At 38.5% G+C, this 24,736-nt stretch overlaps 2 protein-coding genes across 6 annotated transcripts in view; one reads left to right on the top strand and one right to left on the bottom strand.

Annotated features, from left to right (window-relative positions):
- P2RY12 (purinergic receptor P2Y12) overlaps nt 1-3,211 on the bottom strand; it is a 44,326-nt gene extending 41,115 nt beyond the window's left edge. Inside the window, exon 1 of the mRNA XM_037061808.1 lies at nt 3,106-3,211. The gene's annotated coding sequence lies outside the window, so the exon portion shown is untranslated. The remainder of the gene's footprint in view (nt 1-3,105) is intronic.
- The window catches only part of MED12L (mediator complex subunit 12L), a 320,705-nt gene that overhangs the window by 268,566 nt on the left and 27,403 nt on the right, over nt 1-24,736 (top strand). For 4 of the 5 annotated variants that reach the window (XM_037061801.1, XM_037061803.1, XM_037061805.1 and 1 more), the window contains exons 31-37: nt 909-998; nt 2,020-2,129; nt 2,537-2,672; nt 3,441-3,602; nt 5,270-5,632; nt 8,247-8,403; nt 12,364-12,584. In XM_037061801.1, coding sequence (XP_036917696.1) covers nt 909-998; nt 2,020-2,129; nt 2,537-2,672; nt 3,441-3,602; nt 5,270-5,632; nt 8,247-8,403; nt 12,364-12,584 — 1,239 coding nt within the window. The remainder of the gene's footprint in view (nt 1-908; nt 999-2,019; nt 2,130-2,536; nt 2,673-3,440; nt 3,603-5,269; nt 5,633-8,246; nt 8,404-12,363; nt 12,585-24,736) is intronic. The other variant, XM_037061804.1, reaches the window with a different exon arrangement.

Genomic DNA, 24,736 nt, shown 5'->3' with positions numbered 1-24,736 from the left:
TTTTAAAACTATACTCATATATATAAAATCTTTATAAAGAAGACAAATCTATCCACTTTAATAGTGGATTCCACTATTAATAGTACAAGATTCCACTATTAATAGTGCAAGATTCCACTTTAATAGTACACCAAAATAATACATTTGCTAGGGTTCACATGTTCCTAGAAATATAACCCAAGCCTGGTGTGAAATGTAATTTTGTCTGCCCAGTACTTATCTGTGTAAGATCAAAGAAATGATGTGCACTTGACCCTTGAATAACATGAAGTTTAGGGGCACTCACCCTCATGCAATCAAAAATCTGTGTACCTTTGCCTTGCTGAAACGTCAGTGGTCCCTTGGTGTAGCCACAGGAGATTGGTTCCAGGACCCTCCTCAGAAACCAAACTCCACAGATACTTAACTCCCTTATATAAAATGGCATAGAAAAGTACATTATAGTCATCCTTTCACAACCCATGACTTTTCAACCTCCAATCAAAAACACAGTTTTGCAGATGTGAAACCCAGATTTACAACGAGCCAACTGCATATTTATTGCAAAAAGCAACATAGAAGTGAACTTCCACAGTTCAAAGCCATATTGGTCAAGGGTCAACTGTATTTAAAAAATAAGCTTTATTTTCGTTAGTGTTTAACTTGATGGTCTTCTAAAACATTTTTAAAGACTTGTCACTGAGTAATTAGAATAGATTCTTCCTCTCCCCCCCAGAAAGGTAATGACAAAGAAATAGCCAAATTTCTGTCCGCATGGTGGAAGGGGAGGAAAGTTTTAGTATTTGCTAATGGGTGAAACTGAGAAGTTATTTTCGACTGTCAGGGAAAAGCTCTGTTTAAATATGAAAAAAATATTTTAACATGGGAAACAAATTTGGGGGTTTTAAAAATTTTATCGTCTGATTTAGATCTTAAGTAATTGGAGAGAAGAACGATACCAAGATGACATAAAAGCGCGGCAGATGATGCATGAAGCATTGCAACTCCGCCTAAATTTGGTAAGGCACTTCTAGTATGTTCCCTGAGTTAAACCTACTAAAAATAGCTTCCCACTTCTCCTATGGTCACAAGTCTTTGCGGCAAGGTGAGGCCTTCTGCTCTTTGTTCTCTGGAACTACTTCCTGTCTCGCTGACCTTCTGTTTTCCAGGCTGCCCTCCTTCCTGTTTGGTCTGACCCCGGGCTCGGACTGCAGTCGGTATTTCAGTGTTGATTGCCTTCTGCAACCCCTGCTCCAGAGAGTCTCCTTTTGGGCATCTGCTCAGAGGAGGTCCTAGAGGACTCTTATTTTGAGATGAATGTTAACCTTTACTATGCTTATTTAAAAACCAACTTAGCATGCCATTTAAGTCAACATTTTATCAAACATTCTATCAAATCAGTCACAAAAACAAATCCTTCCTGGAATGTCTACAGAAATTTAAAATTTCCTCGCACATTGAACATTCCTTGGAATCCCCCCTGCCGTCCTCAGCACTGGACAAGCCAGGTGAAGGCTGCTCCGGAGGATGGCTTGCCTGATATTTGGCGGTGGGTTTTAACTTCGTTCCCACATGTGAATGAGTTGACCGCGGGCCAAGCCTCCTGAACATCAGTACTTTTGTGTTACTGGATACTTCCAAGTGTTATTATGACAACAGGCTTGGATTCCATTGTAATTGACAGCACAAAGTTGTAGATGATCGCATTGTATGATTTTGACCTATTCATCATGCAGGTGGGTGTCCAGAAAATTTAGGAATGAAACAAGCTAATTACCCTGGTTTGTAGTAGTAGTTATATGTGGATTTTCTGCTGAAAGGAAACTCATTGCCCCAATCCTCTGCATATTTAGGGGTCAACTGTAATTCTTATTGATGATATGCCCATACTTGGGTGCTCACTTTTTTCTTTTTTTTTCTTTTTTCTTTAATTGTTTGAGTTTTTAAAAATTAACCAGAGTTTGGCTACATAAAGTGGCGGGTTGATATTTTTCTCCTTGAGAAAAGGCACATTTTTCCATTGCACTTTGTATGTACTAGGTGGGAGGAATGTTTGACACGGTGCAGAGGAGCACCCAGTGGACCACGGACTGGGCGCTCCTCCTCCTCCAGATCATCACTTCCGGAACCGTGGACATACACACAAACAAGTATGTACTTACTGTTTCACCTTTCGTTTGATAGACTGACCACAAATTCTGCTGCATCTTTTAGGTATCATTAAAAACTCTGGGCCTTAACCCTGGTTGGTGTGGCTCAGTGGGTTGAGCACTGGCATGCAAAGGTACTTGGTTTGATTGCCAGTCAGAACACACGCCTGGCTTGCAGGCCAGGTCCCCGGTTGGGGGCGTGTGAGAGGCAAGCAATCTTACATGTATGTTTCTCTCCCTCTCTTTCTCCCTCCCTTCCCCCCTCTCTAAAAATAAATACATAAAATCTTTAAAAAATAAAAATTCTATGCCTTAAATAAAAATTCTCAGTTAGTTAAAAGTATCTTGTGTTTTTGTTTTTTGTTTTTGCTTTAAGGTGAAGATAATTATTTTCTGTCCCCTCTTAGTGAATTATTTACAACAGTTCTTGATATGCTCGGTGTTTTAATCAATGGAACATTGGCCTCTGACCTGTCAAATGCATCCCCAGGGGGGTCTGAAGAAAACAAGCGCGCATACATGAATTTAGTAAAGAAGCTGAAAGTAAGTTTGTGACCTGCTTCTATTATGGGCTCAAATGGTTTACGGATTCGTTATTTAGTACATTTTATCTAATTTACTACTCATTACATTAAATGTTATTTGTTGCATTCAAGTTAACTGGTCCCCCCAAATAATAAGCATAGAGCTAGATGATTTTTCTTTTAAAACTTTTATATTCATAAAACATGTTTAATTTTTTAAGGAAGTTTAGAAATGCATCACCAAACGTCTAACCCAAATGCCAACATTAGATTTAGGATAAACTTGTGCATGGATTGGCACATGCATTTGAAAAATAGTCACTCGTATTCACAGTTCTAAATCTGATTCATGTTACTAATCACTAACACAGTCTTGGAAATAAACTTTAAAAAACAGCATAGGAAAAAATTAATATATCGGATGACCTTACAATAAAATAACTAACAGTTACCTTGTGGTTTGACTCTGCATTCGAGAATGTGTTCGGTGCTGCAGCTCCTGACTTCTGATTGCAATTACTACCCAGAATTTTTGTCTTTTCAGCACTGTGACATTGTTGCATAACAAGAGTGCCTTTTTATGTCTTCTGTTTTCTACCAAAAATGAAGGAAATGAAACACACTCACCACTCTAAGTGAGAGCTGCACCATAGACCATGTTCCAAGTTAGAGAACTTTGTAGCTGTCTAAAAGGAAATGTTTCATAAGGGAACTTCCTTCTTGGTAACTTTTGCCTTCATTGTTATTTCTGTTCCACTTCTCTTTTCTCTCTCTCATTTTTTTTTAGAAAGAGCTGGGAGACAAGCGGTCTGAAAGTATTGACAAAGTTCGACAGTTGCTACCTTTGCCAAAACAGACATGTGATGTCATCACTTGTGAACCTATGGGTTCCTTGATTGACACAAAGGGAAACAAAATCGCTGGATTCGACTCTATAGATAAAAAACAGGCAAGAGTAAATGTTTGTTTCTTGTATATATAAACTTATAAAACCAGAATATATCTTCTTGTCTTTCTGAAAAGCCTATAAAACATCTTCATATTAGTTTCCTGATTTTTAAAAGCATATTCATATCATTGAAGCGTAATGGTTATTGGTGTTATTGTAAAATAAGTCAAGTCTTTCAAGATCTTCATTTAAAACTGTATTTGAATTAAGTGAATTTATATAAGATGTTAAACAGCATTTTCTATAATACAGAAGAATAGTCCATGGCACTTTCAATGAACGTGGGCAGTGACAGGTGTCCAGAATGACAGAGATGAAAGACAGTGCTCCTCCTACCCTCCAGAGGTAGATGGGCAGTTACAATTCAGTGAGGTTTGGGTGCCAGGTTGCAGAGTGTGAGGGGACCCTGAGAAGGAGCCACCACACTCAGAGGAGAGGTTGGTAATTGGAGCGGTGTCCCCAGGTAAATTGCCGCTTGAATCATTTTTGAAGGCTTTGGAGTTAGCTGGGAAACAGGGAGAAATGTGGGACAGGTAGAGTTAGCTGGAAGACAGGAGAAGAGGTGGTACCAGAGTTCATTCAGAGGTGTGGGAAACTATGGCCCATCGAACAAATGCACTGCTGCAGTAACTCAAAGTACCCTGGGTACCTAGGGGTACCAGTGCATTTGTGGACAGAGAAAAAGCTAGAATCATGAGCAAGTTGCATCTGCAGTACCAGTGGGCTCTCAAGTGGTGAGACATTTAGAAGCCATTTGAGGATGTGGTCTTGGCGCCCAGAAAAGAAGTCTAATCGCTGGACATAATAGGAAGCATGCAGATGGGGCTGAGCCTTGGTTTTGGGTGAAGCCACTCATGGAAGAAGAGCATGTGTGGATAATAACAGGAACACTTATATTTTCTGGAATGCCTGAGTAGTTATTTTCAGGGTCATGTTGGAGAAGAGTATTTTCAAATTGTTATGCTGGGGTAGGTTCTATGGGACATCACCAATTCATGTTAAAAATAAACTGTTTATTTGCCAAAACAGAGTAACGTGTTCTCTTCTGAATTCAGTAGAAAGAAGCTTGAGTTGAAGGACTATTTCTACCTGCTGGTACAAGTTAATTCCGTAATAATATGACTTAACTCTTGAGAGACTGGACTATTAAGTACATGAAAGGTGCCCATATTGAGTCAAGTCCATACGTGTTTGCGTTGAAGTTTATTTGAGCCCAGTTAGAGGCTGAATGTAACTTGACTGTTAAGTTTTGTTTTATCCTAAAAGCAATGTTTTATCCTAAAAGGTTTATAACTGATCATAATTTATTATAGTAAGATCAACTTTGCAGCATTTTTAGATATTATTTTTTGCTTAAAAAAAACTAAATGAAACAATGCCATTTTACAGTAGCATGCGTTGGACTATCTAGTGTTACAGCCTGCACAGAACCTCAGTGGTATAAAGAACCATAGAACTGCATTTTAAGGTGTGGATTCTAGCCACTGACCTTGTAGCGACGTAACTGTGTTCCCCTGGACTAATCGGTTAGCCTGTCTGTTGTGTGCTAAAGTTCTTCCCAAAGCCCATACCAGCCAACATGTTCTCTGAATCCTTGTCCTCAGGTAGTTTGGCCTCCAATCAGGAAAAGATATGAATGCATGGTCATAGACTGTTATTTTACACAGGGTCTCCAGGTCTCCACAAAGCAGAAGGTGTCCCCATGGGATTTGTTTGAGGGTCAGAAGAACCCAGCGCCTCTGTCCTGGGCCTGGTTCGGGACTGTGCGAATGGACCGGAAGGTGATCAAGTATGAGGAGCAGCATCACCTCCTTCTGTATCACACACACCCCATGCCCAAACCCCGGAGTTACTACCTCGAGCCACTGCCCCTGCCTCCTGAGGAGGAAGAGGAAGAGCCCACATCCCCCATCTCTCAGGAACCAGAGAGGAAATCAGCTGAGCTGTCAGATCAGGGAAAAACCGCAACAGATGAGGAGAAGAAAACAAAGGGAAGGAAGCGCAAGACAAAATCAAGTTCAAGAGTCGATGTAAGTACGGGAAGTAGAGGGATCTTTGGCTCCTGAGCATCTGGTAGAAGATTTACTCTAGTGTCCAAATTATATTCCTAGCAACATTGCTAAAAGTAGTAGAATCCTTTTTGTAAGAATTATGCTAATGAGGTGGTGTCATAATTAACAGAATCAGGATTATAGCTCTTTTCTTCCTCCACATTTCATAACTATTTAATTTTAGGCTTCCGTTGTGAATAATATTTAATATTTCAGTACCTCATAATTTCTCAGTTTTGGAACTTGACTTTTTCAGACTTACAAAATCTCATCCTCTTTATATTTTTTATTATAAGCCATGTCTAAAATAGTTACTGTATTTTGAACCATTGGTATCTGTAATATATTAAAAGGAAAAAAAACTTTGCCTTTCTGTCAATAAGTCTCCCTATAATATATTGAATAGGCTGTTTCTGAGATTTCACAGTTTACCATTCCACCTTACTCTTCTATATAGTCTACTTATTTACCATACTTTATGAAAAATAAAATAAACATAATCTAATACTATTTCATCTTGTTTGCCTGCTAGCCTCCCCTACCTACAGCAACATATTCTTGAAGAAAAAAAAAAACAGAAATCTATAAGATGGTAATTTAGAAATAATTTTATAGAACTTATAGAATCAATGTATAAAGTATATTTCCTTTTAACCTCACCTGAAAAATACTTGAGGGCTGATTTTTGACATTTTTCTATGAAATTCAAGGAAATGTTTTTGCTGTGCAGTAAAAAAAATATTCACAATTTAGTGTTTAGAAATCATGTTTACTTCATGTTGTTGTTCGTCTGTCCAAGCCCATGGGTATTTTTCTCTCTGATAGCTTGGTGATTAATATTATTCTAGAAATGATCACCATGACTTTCAGATGTCACCTGAATGTCAGTGCCATCTTTTCATGTGGTCTTCCTACCAGTATTTCTGTCTTGAAAGGGGTGCTTAATAAGGTCCGGACTGCCACGCCCTGAAATCTGGGTCTCCTAGTCTGTCCAGCCACACAGATGGACTTCTGTTCTTTTCGGGTGTAAAAGACCTAAATCTCGACTCATTCCCCAAGTGAGTCTTGGTCATGTCTCCTCCTTCCACACTACTCCTGAGGCTGCCTCTTCCCAATGGGATGTAGTACAATGTGGGGGCAACTTTCCTCTCAAGTCCCCCCCGGCCACCGTGGATGAAAGTATACATGACTGAGACATCATGTGATCTGCTTGGGGAGGAGAAGTGGCCTTTTTCCCAGAGGAAAAGGCCGTGAGCAGTGACCAGTTTCTCAGGGGAAAAAGGCATTGAGCTCCCTCCTCCAGGGCCTTTTATTGGGTTGTAATACACAGGAATACAGGGCAGCAAGGATCAAACAGTAGATAACATTTCAAAGAAATCTGTGGGCTTAGTATGAGTCAGAGTCTGTCAGGAACAGAGTTTCAGGGTTTCCTGCTTAAACCCTTAACATATAAATGAAAACACTCTTAGCAGAACAGATTTCACAGGTTTATCAGGAAGTCTTTGTGATGCCAGATTTTTCCCCTGGACACGCTCTAGCAAGGCAAGGAGCTGCACCTCTCCCCATCAGGTATTCAGGCTTAAGGGGATTAGATCCAGGAAGTGCTTCTCCCAGAGACCATGGGGGGGGGGGGGGGGGCAACAGTCCATTGCTTCCTCTTTGTTGCAGCCCCTGAGTCCTTCCATGAAGGCCTCCCAAGTGATCGAATCTGGCTTAGGTTGCCCCCTGCTGTGAGGGGTCTTACCCGTCATTGACCTCCGACCAAGCTTTTGGGGCAGGGAGAGGAAACTGAGACAGCGTTTGCTACCAGAGACAAGCTTTGTCTCCTGTGGCTGGCACTCCAGAGGTCGTCCCTCGCCCTCAGCCACAAGGGGTTGAGATACAATTCCTAGAAACAGGCAGAGCAGTCTACAACAGTACAGGTTTTAGTTTCCTGACATTTTTTTTTTCTTTCATCCTTTAGAGCTAGGCAAGAGAAGGAGGGGTGGCAGGGGAATTGAGACATGCAGTTGTGATCCTTAGAGACTTTTGGTTCCTATAAGGAAGAGGAAGCCCTGAGCCAGAGGCACAGGGTTCAAGGGGGATGATTGTGTTGCAGGGTAGGGGCGGAGTCTGCTCCTACAGAGTGCTGTCTTTGACACTAGAATGAGATACTGTGTAGGCTGGCTGGTTCTGAAGTATTGTGGGCCTTTGGCATGAATTCAGTCCAGACCCCATGTATCAGGAAGACCTTCTAAGAGGAAACAATTGGGAAACTTTGCAACTAAAGATGCTCTTTCAGCTGTGCTCAGTGGTCCATACTGATGTTTTAACTGTGCTTTTAGTATTTTGAAAACAAAGTTTAGAAAAGACGTTTTTTCCCCATCTTCCTCCACTGCAACCAAGTACATTTTAATCAAGGAAAAGCTTTAATTTAAATGAATGTTTTACAGGGAATATATGGAGACTCCTGCCTTCTCTGTCCCCCTCTATAAAAATAGCCCCACCTACTGCAATAGGAGTTACCACTAATAATGAGGTGTGAAGACTTTGCATTCATTATCTGTGTGCTGTGTGGAGTTAAGTAACTTTTTGTTTTCACTTTATGTTGAAGGAGTACCCACAGAGCAACATTTACCGAGTGCCTCCTAATTACTCGCCCATTTCCTCCCAGATGATACACCATCCACAGTCTGCCTTGTGGGGCTACAACCTCATGGGTCAGCCCCAGCAGCCTGGCTTCTTCCTTCAAAACCAGTCTCTTACTCCAGGTATGTGAAGAGCACAGTCAGGTCACTGGAGATGAAAGAGAGCTTGGCCTTCTCATGTGCGGTTTTCCTTGCTCTTGAAGTTCAAGAGCTGAGTGCTCAGCTGACATTTGTGCAATTCTTTCCATTGAACATTTTTTCCTCCTAAAATGAAGTTTCAGTTATGAGTTTGTATGCATTAGCCACCAATGAAAGTCTTAAGCTGTAAGATATAAAGTTGTTCAAAGTTTTAGGTTGTGACATTTGTGTACCTTTTTATCAGATATATTTCTTTCCAGCATTTTAAAGACTAGACAGTATTATACAATGTTTTTAAATTATTTTCTTATGTTTTAAATTATTTGTGCTATGAAGGATTTTAGAAATTTGGTTCAGCAAATGATTGAGATATTATCAACAAGGAAATCTATCATCTCCAGAGTAAACATTCCTTACTTTAGTATTCCTTTGACTCAAGCTCAGGTAGTTTGACATCTGGAATGAAGATTTTTCTAAATAAAAAGACCTCTTAATTAGGAAAGGATTTAATTTTCTTTCTAAAATAAAGTTTGCCTAGGTTAGAAAAGTAGATTATTTTGAGATCTCATTCTGCAATTTGTTAGGATGTGCCAGTCTAATATATTCTTACTTATTATGTTCTGTGGTATAGTAATTTATTTATTTATTTATTTTTAGGGAGAGGGGAAGGGAAGGAGAAAGAGTGGGAGAGAAACATCAATGTGTGGTTGCCTCTCATGTGTCCCCTGCTGGGGACCTGGTCTACAACCCAGGCATGTGCCCTGATTGGGAATCGAACCAGTGACCCTTTGCTTCACAGGCCCACGCTCAATCCACTGAGCTACACCAGCCAGGGCAGGAATCCATGTTTTGTCCTACAAATTAGTGGTTTTGAGAGCTGGTCTGGGTGTTGCAGTTCTGTTTTATAATCTGGCTCTTCACTTTTCCTGCTGTATAATCTCAGCCAACTCTTAATTTCCGAGTGCCTGATCATTTTACAGCTTAATCATCTATAAAATGGATATGCTGTCATACACCTTCATCGGGTGGGTAATTCGGTTATTCATATCAACAAAAAATATTGGGTATGACGGTATGCAGTAAACAAGGTGGGTGAAATGCCTCTTCTTTTTTGAAGTGTATATTATACACACATACACACGTGTGTGCGTGCATAGTGTAAAGTAAATTTTTAAAATACAGCACACAGAAGATAGCCAGGCACAGCAGACATGTTAGGTAAATGATCCAAATGCATTCTCACTTGAGAGCAGTGCTCCTGTGCCCGGAGTGCCCGGGGCGCTGTCCCTCAGACGTCTCCGTGGCTCCCTGCCTGCCTCCCTTGGGTTTGCTCAGATACTCCTTTCTCAGTGAGGCTTCTGCCCACCACCCCACACTCTCTTCCCCTCGCCTTCTTTCTCTTTCTCCACAGTAGAGCACTTGCTTATATGCTATATATATTTACTTCTCAGTCTGCCCTAGAATGTTATCCTCTTTGAGTGCAGGTGTTTTTACATTTTGTTTGCTGTAGAGTCCCCAGAACTTATAGCAGCATGTCAGCAGGCTCTTAGAAGTAGGCTGTTGAGCGAATAAATGCAGACTACAAAGAACAAACTAGACTTGATAAATGTGGAAAATGATAATACATGGTAGTCCCTTCTTTTGACTTCCTCTTTAATTCCAAGGTCCTGTGAAGTTTCTGTCATTTTCAACTCTGTAGATAATAGAGTCAAGTACAAGGACTATCTGTGAACTGAAGGCTAATTATTTTATAAAGGCACATGCCCTTTCACCCTAGAGTGCTATAAGAGGTATTTGTAGCTCTGGCTGGTATAGCTCAGTGGATTGAGCGCGGGCCTGTGAACCATACAATCGCGGTTCAATTCCCAGTCAGGGCACATGCCTGGGTTGCAGGCCAGTTCCCAGCGGGGGACTCATGAGAGGCAACCATACATTGATATTCCTCTCCTTCTCTCCTTCCCTTCCCCTCTAAAGATAAACAAATAAAGTCTTTTTTTAAAAAAAGGTATTTGTAAGTTGGGGGGATTGGGTATTAGGTTAGCCCTGGGTATGATAGCAAATAAGAAAAAAATGGAAGAAAACAACTATTTATGAGGGTTGGATGTGTCAAATAACAGATTGTCATAAAAATACGAATCTTATAAAATTAAGGAAGTGTATGTACAATATGCTTCCATTTATATGTACCCTATTTTGCCATGTATAATATGTACTTTTATACCCAAATTTTTGAGGGAAAAATAAGGATGTTCATTATATATGGGTATAATGATTACATACAAGGGGTATAGCAATGGGCATAATAATCCTTTGTATATTGCACACAGAAATATGGGTGCATATTACACACAGCAAAACACAATAGTTAAAATGCAAAATTGTGTCCCTGCATACACACACACACACACACACACACACACACACTCCTTTACCAGTCTCTCTTTCTTGTTTATACACACCTGTGTGGTAAACTTATAAGGGGGTGTATAGGAATAATAAACATCAAATTCAGAATAGCATATGGTAGGAGAAGGGGAGGAAAATAATTAGGTAGGAATATACAGAGGCTTCAACCATATTTTTTATATTTTATTTTTTTAATTGATTTGGAAGAGATTACAGAAAAGTTAGAAAAAATTAAAAGAACGTAGACTGTAGTCTTATCTTTAAAAAGAATGTTCCTTAATTTTAAAAGGTGTCAGTCAACTTTTTATGTATTAGTTCTAATTCTTGCTTCAGCCTTGCCATATGTTACTCAAATAGACTTCTCATTTTTTCCCAAATGATCATCAAATACTTCTCAATTACTTTGTAAATCATATTGCTGGTTGTGGTGCTGAGTATTTAAGAGAATGTGGGTTTTTCAGGTAAACAGATTTAAAATGTTTGTTTTTATCTATAACTTCCTTTAAAAAGATAAAACATCTTTTGTAAGGTATTTATATATAATTTTTCTTATTTGCATACATTAAAGAATGTAGACTACGCCATAGCGAATGGAGGATTGGCACCTACTTTGAAGTCAGCAAATGTTGAATGTTTTTTCCTCTTTGAACTCTTAGAAACATTCGACAAATCGCATATGTAAACTGTTAAGGATTTTCCTTGGTTTCTTAGCATCACTATAATCAACATATCTTGTATTTCATTTCTAGCCTTCAAAAAAGATGTGTTTTACTTTTAAAATCAAGGTATTTTTAAGTTTCCAAGCATTTCAGGTTTTTAAAGTGTTTTTGTGCCTCTGTACTATGAGCTAGGCATTTTTATTTCTTATAGTAAAGAAGATTAAATTCCTGCCTTAGTTGGTGTGGCTCTGTGGATTGAGTGCCAGCCTGCGAACCAAAAGGTTGCCAGTTCAGTTCCTGGTCAAGGCACGTGCCTGGGTTGCAAGCCAGGTCCCCAGTAGGGGGTGCACAAGAGGCAACCACACATTGATGTTTCTCTCCCCCTCTTTCTCCCTCTCTTCCCCTCTCTCTAAAAATAAATACATAAACATCTTTTAAAAAAAAGAAACTTAAATTCCATGAGCTTCAAACTTGTTTAAAATTAGGAAGGGTTTCCATGCCTGGCTTAGGACACTTGGCAAAGTGCACCACAAAGGCAATACATTTTTTGCAAGTACTATGTTCCTTAGGGCTGGCCTTCCATCATTTGAAACCCGAATGATTCTGGAAGTATGCCAACATCTTTGCTTCCGGCATTTCACTTTACCAGTTCAAGCAGGCCTCCATGAAGCCTGAAGCCATTCCAGTATTATAATTCACTCCCATATCACCCTCCCATGCTTTGGAAATTATGCAGTTCTTTTATAGGGGTGGGGCAGTGCCTTATTTTCTATTTTGTTTCATAAGTGAGGCCTCAAAGTGAGGTTTCTGTGTTTTGATAAAATAAGGAAGACCTGCTGCATTATTGTGTCAAAGCCCTTCCTTCTGGTTGGTTTTACAGGTGGCTCCAGACTGGACCCTGCAGGCTCCTTTGTCCCCAGCAACACCAAGCAAGCTCTGTCAAACATGCTGCAGCGGCGCTCGGGCGCCATGATGCAGCCGCCCTCCCTGCATGCGCTCCCATCACAGCAGCAGCTGATGCAGATGAAGGCTCTGCAGCAGCAGCAGCAGCAGCAGCAGCAGCGGCTCCTCAGGCAGGCCCAGACCCGGCCATTCCCACAGGTTCGTCCAGATCCACAGTGGCGTCCCCCGCACTCCATGGTGTCCTCTAGCTAGGGTGCATGTGAGGGCGAGGCATCTTCTCCCTGCATTTGTATCCCTGGCTACCTGGGGGCTGCAGGAAAAGCTCTCTTACACAGGTTGATAAACATCTTTCTCTTCCATTTTACTGTTATCCTTGATCAAGTAAGAACCCAAAATATTAGGTTCATTAAAAGTATGCCTTAAAGACAAAAGGAGAGCTAATGACTTTCTGATCAATTAGGTTTATAGGGATGTCAAATTCATTTTTACTGGGGGCCACATCAGCCTCATGGTTGCCTTTAAAGGGCCAAATGTAATTTTAGGACTGTATAAATGTAACTACTCCTTAACAATTAAGTGAGAGCTTGGCGTTGCCGCCAGGTAGAAACAAGATGCTGGGCCAGCCAAAACAAGGTGAGGGCTGGATTCGGCCCATGGGCCTTGTGTTTGCCACCTGTGAGTTAGACGCAGCAGGACTTTCATCCTCGAAGTGACCTTCTCTGAGCACTCATTCAGTATTTTAATTGTTATCGCGTTCTGTACTCTCTTAGTGCGCTCTTTCACATATTATTATTCAATTCACTACTTTGACGTTGTGTCTCAGGAGCTGTGATGTTTGTTAGGTTTTTTTCCTATAGCATCTGGGGCAGGCTGTGTTTTTATTGCATACTTAGTAAGTTGCATAGCAGACAGAGAATGCATTATAAATAACTGTCAGTAGTACATATCTTTAGATTAATTCTTGATTTATATTATTTCTGTTTTTATGCCCTGTAATCCATTTAACTTTTTAGATGAAAATGATTTTAACAAAATAATGGTAGAATTTACATAAAACTTGGTATAAACTCATGAAACCCAGGAATCTTTCCAAATACACTAAAATAAACAGGAGAGATTGTGACTTCTTTTTCTAGTTTCTATATATTTTTGTATTGTCTAATTTTTCTTGAAATTGCAGTATTTTGATGATGATAGTAATAATAATTATAATATTTATAAGTGGTGAATACTGATGGATCATGTACTATTTGCCAACACATTCCCAAGAACTTGTAAATGTATTAGTTACCTTAGATCTCACCACAGTCCGATGAGCGAGGCATTTCTGTGATCAACAAAGGGAGCAGCCAGTCTTCAGGTATATCCTGCTCTAAGAAGAACCACAAAATTTTCAAATTAGCAAGAAATTCCAATGCTTTTAAAAATATTCTTTGTATTTTACATAACTTCCCATGCATATCTCCATTGTATAACTTACAGTATGTCTGTGTCCTGTCCGCCTAGTATTTGGAGTGTGAGGGATACAAGGGTTAGTTTTAGTTATACATTCTTAAAAATGCTTCCTTTCTTACCTGTGTTATAAAGACAGGAAAGAGGAAACTAGTTGAACTGCACGTGAATGCAGACAAGAGTCACTACAGGCTTGTATCTCCCTGCCCTCTGGTGACACACACTCTCTGAGCAGCAGGTAAAATGGCAGTTGCTTCTTACACAGAAAGGATAAAGATTTGATTAAAATATTTAAAATGGTTTGACGTTGCTTAAATAATCAGAAAGTTTAGAGCCTTTTAAAACCTCAGTGGAATTTTTGCTTTTTTTGCTTTTCAAATGAAATGATTTTTTCATTTTTTTGATAAAGATACCGTATTTTTCAGACTATAAGATGCACCTTTCCTTACCCCCCCACCCTGAAATTTGGGAGGAAAATGGGGGTGTATCTTACAGTCTGAATGCAGCTTTACATTTACATTGGTGAAATACTATATTATTTGTTATTAAATATTTTACCACACTTTTGCTTCAAAATTTTTTTCTATTTTCCTCCTCTAAAACCTAGGTGTGTCCGAAAAATATGGTCCAAAAAATACAGTAAATTAAAATTTTACTAGAAGTTGAGCAACCATCCTACTAGTTCCCTTTTCAAGTAATTTAAGCCTAAGTAAAATTTGCCTTCCAGTAACTTTATGTAGTCTTTCACGTCTGCCTTTTTATCACAAGATATAATTTGCCTCATTGATTGCCCAATTTCAAACCATCACTGCTAACTTCAGTTTTGGATTGATGTAAGTGGTTCCTAGTGTCAGGGAAAAGCTCACTGAGAGACACATCTCCCTGAAAAGGCTAATTCCCCATGGCAAGCGATTTCCCCAAAGGCAACTGTTTTTCAAAAAAAAGAACTTAATAGAATAATGTGCATGTAATCAAAGATGTCTTGCATATTTGGAGAAGGCAGGCTTATGACCTAAAGCATACCTGGAGGGCCCCATTAATGCCACACTTTCCTCTGACCACCTCCAACACCTGACTCCATACTTTCCCACCACCTGGAGTTAGTTACACTGCCTGTACTAAAGAGAATGATCTGATAGTTCTTTCTTTTCTAACCAATTCTTTTGTACCAATTCTGTCATAGCGTTGGAATTTTTCTTTTTTTCTTTCTTCTTTTTTCCTTTTGAGAAATCAGGAATCCCTTCTTCAAGTAGTAAAAGTTCAACTTCATAATGCTGCTTGTACAATACTCTTTTCCCCCTCCCCCCATCTAATTTTTAACAGTTGAAACTCGCTTTAGAGTCTCTGAAGGGCTCTCAGAAGCAAACACATTTTTTTCTCAATCAGCATTCTTAAAGTGCTAGATATTTGAGGAAAATCAAGTAAGGATGGGAACTGCATGCATGGCCAGGTCATCTGGTTGAGTGGTACTGCTCCGAGTAAATGAGATTTGCATGTAGCATCTGCCCTGCACCTGGGAGGGTGTGTCCTACTAGGTAGGTCATGCACAGACTACACCTGACTCTGGCTGAGTACATTTTTTTCTGTGGCAGAAAAAAATTCTTGTGCTAATTCTTAAAAACCTAGAATAAAAACAATTAAATGGCTTATAACTGATACCGATAAATTGTTTATGATATGATTCTGGCTTCCATTATTTATAATAAATACAGACATTATATTCTTCATGATAGAGGAACATTGATACTAATTTTGGCAGGAACATTTTCTCAGGTCAGATGCCTACACACAATGTGATTCTCTCTAGCTACATAAGAACTTTTATGGTTTTTTTTTCCCTTTCAGTTATTGGCTTATAGGGAAAATTATATTCTCATTTTTCTTCTTATCCTAGCAATTTTCTAAGTACGGAAATTCATTTTCTTAAATGTAACGAATGTGTTGGAGAAGTTCCATTTATCTTAACGTTGACTGATCTTGGAATTTTAGCAGATGCTTTTGAAGATTGACAACTTTCTCCAGGCCTTGGATGTGACTGCTTCCCAGGCCGGTTGTCTGTGAATCCCATGGTTGCCATCCTCTACTTATAAGATCAGGCATTTGGGTCTCATAATATTTTGTATTATCTTTTCATTCACTGAACACAGGGTAGAAATCTATGGGGTGTTTATTGAGTGGATTCATGTTTTGAGTGTCTGTTTCTCAAGGCCTAGAGCTAACTAGCAGCCTTCACCTTCATCTCTTCCCATCTAAGGAAAAAAGCTGATGTGTGTAGACAGCATCCAGTCTTAAGTGGTGCACAATGAAATTCAGAATACCATTATAAAATAACTCTAATTCTGCTGCAGAAACTGAATATATGTTTCAGTTGGTCATGGAATTTTCTGTTACAGACCATCTTATATTTCCTCAGGAACGTACTAAGACATTGGTATAGTGTCTATAAAACAGATGCTAAACAGTAATATTGGCTATCGTAAGGTATTTTTAATCAAGTTATCTGATGTAATGATTGTTACATAATCAAGTGTATTTTCTTATAGCTTTACTGCATATCAACATGCACAAAGATGTTCTAGCAAGAAAACTTGTTTTCGTTCTTCTTAGTTACAGTCTTCATCCCATTCCTCTTCGTTCCTTTCTCTGTGTCTTGTATTAAAGTGGGACTCACTGTAGTGACTGTTACCTTTCTGTGCCTCAGAGCCTCACGTATAAAATGGAGCCAATGCAATATTTACTTTATAGGGTTCTTGTGAAACGAATTATTTAGTGTATCTGACAGCCCTTAGAACAGTGGCTGGCTTGTGGTAAGTGCTCAAAAAATGTTAACTGCCATAGTTATTATTACTGATTTGTTAGAGTTATTTTATGGTTGTATTATTTCAGAAAAATTCCTAGCCCATAAAAATATTTATTTTCTTAAATATGTTAAGAATTAAAAGAGAATAAAAGCACATTAAAGGTTTTACTTGTCTAATTGCATTAATTATACCTCAGTGGTCACCAGGAAAAGAGACCGATAAAAAGGAATGTTGTTTAGTTTTCCTAATAGCCATTTTGGTTTCTTAGACCTGTATGTTTTCACTGTCTAAATTCTGTGATACAAACTTCAGAGGGGCTGGTTCCAATTTCAGAATTAGAAAGTTTGCTGTATTTTTTTCTGTATAGCCTATGAGAACTACTACAAGATATAGAATGGTGGTTATAACAATTAAAAATGCTACTTACGTTGTTTCCCAGTAACCTTTTTATATCCGGTATTTTTCTTCTAACAGAAGGAACTCCCTTCCCCACCCCAAGTATATCCATCTTCTGGGGAATGAGCTTTCTCAAAGAGGAAAAAGGACTTAATTTCATGCCTTGGTTTATGGTATCACTTTGCCCTGATTTCTCCCTTTCAGTGCACAAAATCATTTTGTGTAATAATCAGGGCCAGACAGTATGAGTCCAAAGGAAGATAGACAAGGATATATTTAGCTTAAATGGATGGTGAGAACTTTGAAAGGGAGCAATTGGTTATAGACTACAGATAGTAAATTGGAAGGATTTTCATGACATTAGAGAGGAAGATTACTGGCAGCAGACAGAAATGACGTGCCCAGTTGTACGTAGTGGTTATTTGTAAGAACACTAATTTATCACCTGTGGAGCAGGTGCCATTATTGTATATCCAAATAAAGGCCTTGGGTAACTTAATGAAAGAGCAGTAATGGCTGACTCAGAGGCTCCCAAAGTTGTTAACTTCATGGCAAAAGTGAATCCACCACTCCTAAAAACATGCCTCGTGGACTGATGAAGCCAGTTTAAGATGATTAACCAAGTCTTTTTGGATTTGGTATCACCTTGAACATCTTTTTTCTTCCTTTACTCTGTAGTGGTGTTTCTGCATTAACATGCAGATAAAAACAGAAAATCATATAGGAAACACTGATGTACTTACCACCTAGTTTTATTTAAAATGTTTTACCATATTTGCTCTAAAGCATTTTTTAAAAAATAAAGCATTATAGAGATGGATAAGGCTCCTTGCCTGCTCTCATTCCATTCCCTCCTATAAAGTGGTAACCGTGAATTTAGTGCTTTTCTTTCTTAATGTTCTTACTTTCATATTTTAAACTCTAGGATAATCTCACACATGTTATTGTGTTGTTTTGCAACTTTTGTATTGTGACCAGTTGTTAATTATATTAACTTTGTTACACTTAGTTTTATTCACTTGTTCTGATTGGGTGCTGTTCCATTATGAGTAATAGTACCCAGTCTCCTGTTGGGGATCACTGGGGTTACTTCCAACTATTTCTAACTGTTAACAATGTTACAGTAAACTCATTTGTACATTTCTTCTCTGTTTGGAGTGTTTTAGGTTTTGTACTTGGAGAAGTGTTTTTCTTTCTCCACATCCTCACCAACCCTTGATATTGTCAGGCATTAATTTTCTCATTCAGAACAGGTGAAATGGTATTGTATCTTGACATTTTAACTTGCATTTCCTAATTACCTGAGAGTTTAAGCATTTTTATTATTATACTAGCTATTCAGTTTCCCTTTATAATTTTCCTAATTGTATAATTTGAGCATATTTCAAAATAATTTGGTTTTTAATTTGATAATGGTAGGCAAAATAGTCTTGTTGAAACAAATCTTGAGTTTTGACAATTATCTTTAATGCATTTACTCTGAGTGTAATTTATAAACATCCTAGTGAAAAGTGTGAATGTAAGAAGACTGAAACCACTGGGCAGTAAACCCCTTTATTTTGCTCCATGGGTGGAATCCATGTCCAGAGAAGTGGGCGCTTTGCTTATTACTTGTGATCTGGCATTTCTCTATTTATACGAATGATAAGGAAGATGCTCATTGTACTTGCTGAAGTGGTCATTAGGCAACTAGAATGAGCTAGAAGATGGTGTGCACAGCTCAATTTTTGGAAGCGAGGGGAGCAGATCAGGGTGGAGAGGTGAGAGAACAGATTACCAAAACACAGGTGGTTGCTGGATTTAAAAGCAAATGTGCAGACACAATGCATCGCATGCCTGCACCTCAAGTCTTGAGAGTAGGTATTATTTTCTTGGGAAATTCCTTCTGTAATTTCTAGCTCTCAATATAGTAAAATACATATTCTATTAGGGTTGAGAATCCTGTGCTTCATTTCTGTGTCTAAAGCTCAGGGAGCAGAAAATTTTTAGTATCTCAGACAAAATGTCACTTAGAATCGGTTTGTAAAAATGATTAAACAAGAGAGTTATTTACATGAGGAATAGGAATTTCCCCCTAGTATTATTTCTGCTTTTCTAAATCAGATTCCCGATCAGAGTGTAAGCATTGGTGGCACTGTAAATATTTGTTGTCTGTTTTTGATTGATTGACTGTCTGGTTAACCTGATGCTCTACTTTCATTTTCGTCTACTGGGGCCACACCTACCTAATTACAACCTCCAGCAACATAGGACCTGTGGACTTGTTCACTTAGTGTCCATCCGGTGTGACCCAGATGGCCTGAGCTGTCCCACTGGCTCCAGGCCCAGAAGGATGCCAGCTCCCCGTAGTTCACTGGGGAGCCCGCATCCCGGCGCTGCAGGAAGTGTCCGTGTGTGATCTCTCCTCTGCCTCTTTGCCGTCACCCTTTAACCTCCAAGTTGTGCTGTTCCATTATAGGAATCTTACCATATTGTTTTTCAGTGTCCAAGACTATGGTGGTATTTTTTGGCATATAAGTGAATAAAACCTTTGTAGGGCCTGGGTTTTTAAATCTTGACTCCCTGAAACATTGTTTTTGAAATGAACTATTTCATATGTATTTTGGCTACACCCACATTGTTAGGCTAAAAAAATTCTCATCTGTATTGTCTGCCGTTTTCTTGCTGTCCCCTTTCTGTAGGACTTCTGTAACTCTGCTGTCTCCCTTCTGGAAGACTTTGACAACATAATGGTAACACCCCTGCTATCATTCCTTTTTCTTTCTTTCTTTTTTTTTAAGTCAGCTTTTATAGCATTACTCTTTGAACATCAAAATGAGAAGCGGGTTGTTCTTCTATAGATGGTAATAATTATAATCTTCATTTCACTGTTACTCACTTGTTTTATGTTTGAGACTATAACACAAACCCATGAATGCATTCACCATGTTCAGTTTAATGGCATTTATTTCTGAAAGTTTTCCCCTTTGATTGCCTCATGATTTTCATCACACGTGTGTATGGTATAGAAACCAGTGGACATTCATGGCCTGGGCTTGGGAGCATAGACCAGTGTGCACAACTTCATCTCAGCTCCAGTTCTGAACCCGTCTGTTCCTGAGCTCTTGCTTCTCTCTGTGGTAATTCACATCATTAGTGGAGGAACGCATGGCATGCTGACTCATAGACCAGTGCAAGATAATGAAAACTGTGGTTATGAAACATACCCTTCTCATCACATCCCACTTACTGCCTATTCCAAAACTCTCAACAGAACACATCATTTCAGTTTTCTTTCCGGTATGGAGAGTATGTCTTTTCGAGCATAGATCTTGTGCATGCTTGTCAGACTTCACCTCTACTGCTTTGCCTGGGCTAGCTAAGAATGCATGTTTTGCATTAAATTACTTATAGGTTTCTGTATCAGGTAGCCAACTTACAACATAAACCCAAGAAGCATTAGAATAAAAAAGAGCACACATCTCAGATGTGAATGTAAGTCAACTTGTTTCACTGCCAATTTAATGGATAATATTTTCTGTACATTGGTGAAAATATCCTTAACTGCATATTCAAGCTTTGAAAATATTTATGTTATTATTAAATACTTGTTATTTAGGCAATTTCTTTGAGTTATTTCTGCAAAGGAAAGTTCACAGACTTTTCTGAAAATTACTTTTTCTAACAATTTTTGACATTTTGTGTTGTACAGAGAGGAGGTGAGGTTTTTATTTCAAATCTTGAATTATATATTATTAAATTTAAAACTTATGGAGGAAGCTTATACTTATTGTTCAGATGATAATGTAATTCAGATAGAAAACAATTTGTATAAATCATTGATTTTACTTTAAAATATAGACAAAATATTTTGTTGAGTATTTAAAGTCAAAAGTTTCTAAAATTTTCATATTCAAATTAAAATTAATAGGAGCATGTATGTATATCTTTGCTTTTCACCATTCTTATTTTCCTTCAGTATTCTCCATTATTAGAAATTTAATGAATGTATATATTCAACCAATCATTATGTTCATTATTTATGGACATGGTAATAGAATATATTGTACATGTTTATTTTGTATGAGATGTGGTTATTTTACAATGAATCCATTTGTTCCAGCAGTTAATCTTACTGTTAACTGATTCTCAACCTATTGATACTTGATATGAAAGCTTTATGCAAATCAAACATAACCAGTCAACAGGATCTCTTGCAATTATAGTTTTCTCTCTTACTTGAAATCAAAATACAGCAGTATGATGTGAAGACCACTTCCGGTTCATTCCATGTGTTTTGCCTTGAGCAGCACTGCTCTGTACCTGCCAAGATGATATCACAAATAAAACCCTTTTTGCTAAGATGAATCATAAAACATTACCCACTGGTTTTCATTGGGTGACTTTGATTGTTATTCCTAAATCAGATTCCTAAATCTTTCAGAAAGAGTCACAAAATCTGTTTTTTTATTTAGGTAAAACTTATTTTACTTGCTACCCTTACACACTATTGAAAAGTTACAAATAATGGATTTGAAAAAAATCATTACTAGTGAATAGAGTATGTAGAAAATTCCTGATCCTGGAATGCTGCTGATTATAATACCTACTGTCTGCTAGTTGGATGTATCACTAATTCTTCTTTAGAAAGAGATCTTCACATTTGCTCAGCTGACTGAGGGAGTGTTTGCTAATGAAGAGAACAGGACTGAGAAAAATGAAAATCTTGCTTGAGGATGATTTATCAAAAATTTGAACTTACTAGATGCATTAACGTCAAATTATAAAAAAGTCCTCTGAGTCAACATCGCTTTGAGCTTAAATATTTATTTTGTCTAAGTTTATAAAGGCCGGAAAAATGCATCAGTATTGAACAGCATGGCCTGTTTTAGAAGTTTTTAGAAAGTGGAAATTTTTGAAAATGTAATAGATTTATATTATATAGAGGCAGGCACAAAGCAAAGTAAATAAAAGCAAACGAGAGAGACAATGTGTAGGGATTTACCTCAGGTAGCAATGTCAGGACGGGTCTGTGTAATTATTGGAATCTCCCGGTTAACTGTGGCTCATTCTGTCAGCACGTGTTAGTGGAGTACCAGAGCATGGGGGCAGGGCACAACATGTGTGTCTTCTCTTTTTGTGATGTGCTCAAAGTCATGTACACCTGGCTGGACACACATTTTGTCAAAAGGGCCTCCTAAACTGTCCTTTGCACCCATAAAAACGTGGAGTTAATGTTGCCTCTGCTTGTTTCAGTTAAACAGAATAAACTAAGAGGGGGAAATCGAGCCAACCTCCAGATATTTATGAAGGTAGCAGGAAGAAATCATTAGAATCATAGATGCTAAGAATTAAAGTAAAAAAAATGAGTTTTCTCCAAAAAAAAAAGATGGTACTAAAAATGTGAGATAATTAGAAAGTTCTTGGTAAACTAACATGTTTACTTAAGAGTAAATAAAATTAAGCTTTGAAGGTTTTCCAAAAATAGCAGGCAAATGAATTATGTATAACTGAGGTGTCACCATGTGTCCCAATTTGCCAGTCATGGTCCCACTTGACACCTGTTGCCCCGCCTGTCCTACTTTGCATGATTCGTCCCTTCTTGATTAAATCAGTAAAGCCATCCACACCAACATTAACGACCTTTATTAAATCTAATCTGTAGTTTCCATGCTTATTCTCACACCGTGATCCTTGTTGAGTATTTGTAAAATCTTTCAAGTTACTAAGGTACTTTTTTAACTTATTCTTCCCCCAACAAATTGAAATATTTCTACAAATTGAAATGATGTGTTCCTGGCATCATTCTGGGAAAAGCCAGAGAATAGTACGAGGCCATTTCAGTTTGGTAGAAGAGTCTGGGGTACGTTTTCCAAGTAATTCAGGGTGACATACGATAATGAAGCTACTCAGAGAGCACTCGGATAGCGCTAGCCAGTTTAGGTGTTTGTGACTTCCTCAGGGAGGAAGGTGCAGAGCAGAGTTATTGCCGTACGGAAGTAGGTAGTGGGGGGGAAGGCAATGTGATCACAGATAGCTAACCTTTAGACAAAAATGGTGGACTGAGAATGCATGAATTTAGAGTGCAGAAACTGATTTGAAATTTTTGATCCTTTTCTCCTGCTTTTGTAGTTACATTGCTTTTTCCTCGAATGTAGTTTTTAATGGTAGGATAGTTTTTAATTCATATGTTTTAATCTCCACAATCTCAGTTGTTATGTATCAATAAAAGAGTGCAGCGCAGTAACTCAGATACTTGTTAGTAATCTAATTCCCCCCCACATGTAAATCATAGTTTGTTTCACACCTTTTTCAACAAGCAAAGAAGAGTAAAGAGTCAGAAAAATCTGCTGCATGAATCAGAGTACCACTGTCACACTTGGGTCTTGTTTCCCTTCAGGCCAAAGTGGAGTGTGGGTACTGTAGACAGTGTATGGATCTCAAGATTCTAACTCACGTATAAACTCATTTTCCTTCATTTTTATCCAAGTGATAACATACTCATATTTGTCCCCACCAAGAAGCACAACAGTATGTTTCAGAGACTTCATATGATGCTGTCAGGGAGCACTGATTTTAGGAATGGCATTTAAAGATCTGATTGATTTAATGACTCTTTGTCATAGGGTTTGGGAAGCCAAATGCCATTTGGGTACTTGGGCAGTAGCTGTAGGGTCCCTGTGGCCACACTGCCATGGCACCCATTCTCGTACTGGGGTTTGGGGCAGTTTTTCCTAGACACAAGCAAATGGAGGTATAATTCCACTTAGAGTATTGATCAGCTAAAGACAGAGGGTATCTTTATGGTACCCTGTTTTGGAAAGTGAGATTCTTGTTGAACCTGTTACATACAGATACCATCGTAGGCACTCTCAGAAATTGGTATTTGCTTTGTGTATGCACCGGTAGTCACCCTGAGAGAGACTGAAATTCTTAAATGCCCCGGTTGATTTTATTGGGGGAGGGCAGTCAAAGAAAGAGCTTTATTGTCTGATGTATACATTTTATTTCAGCATTTTTAATGTCTTCCTAGAGAGTCTCCATTTGGTTATTTATAGGGGTAAGCTTAAGAGGGCATATGCCCCTAGATAATAAGCACCAAATGGGGTTTTAAATATATTCATCTTTAATATGGCATGTAGAAGCATCTTGTCATCATGGACAGAGCCCCGGCCTTTGGAGGCAGACTCACCTGATTTCGCATAGCAGCGCACTCAGCCAGGTGTAGTTGTGTGAACTCGCAGAGAGCTGCGCAAGCTCCTTGAGCCTAGCTTTTCCTCACGGAACCAAGTGGGGATGATGCTCCCTCCCTGCAGATTTCCTGTCAGAAAGTGGGAATAAGGAGGAGCAGCACAGTCCCTGGCATATAATAGTAGTTTAATAAATCTTAAGCCAAATGTTTATCCCTTTCTCTTTGTTAGAAATAACTATCCTAGTTTCTAAGAACATGAAAATGTTTTCTGTAAGTACAACTTTAGCACTTTAAAAAATGAGGACATCTATTATATAAAACAATAGTAAACTATGCTAGGATAAACCCCATTCTTTTTAATTGGTAGGTCCTGAAAAAAACAGGGATGGGCAGAACCCAGACCTCACCCTCTGGTTATTACTGCAAATGTCCTTGAAGAAGCTTCTGACACTTAACAAAAACTACATACTGCTTTTATGAATATATTTATTTTCCTGAGGCCAAAATGTATTAAGTTAAGGTTGTAAAAC

This window comes from Sturnira hondurensis, unplaced genomic scaffold (genome assembly GCF_014824575.4).
Source record: "Sturnira hondurensis isolate 20B ecotype Veracruz unplaced genomic scaffold, ASM1482457v3 Scaffold0013537, whole genome shotgun sequence".
Lineage (NCBI taxonomy): Eukaryota > Metazoa > Chordata > Mammalia > Chiroptera > Phyllostomidae > Sturnira > Sturnira hondurensis.
Note: the sequence above shows the minus strand (reverse complement) of the source record. Positions and strands in the feature narration are given on the sequence as shown.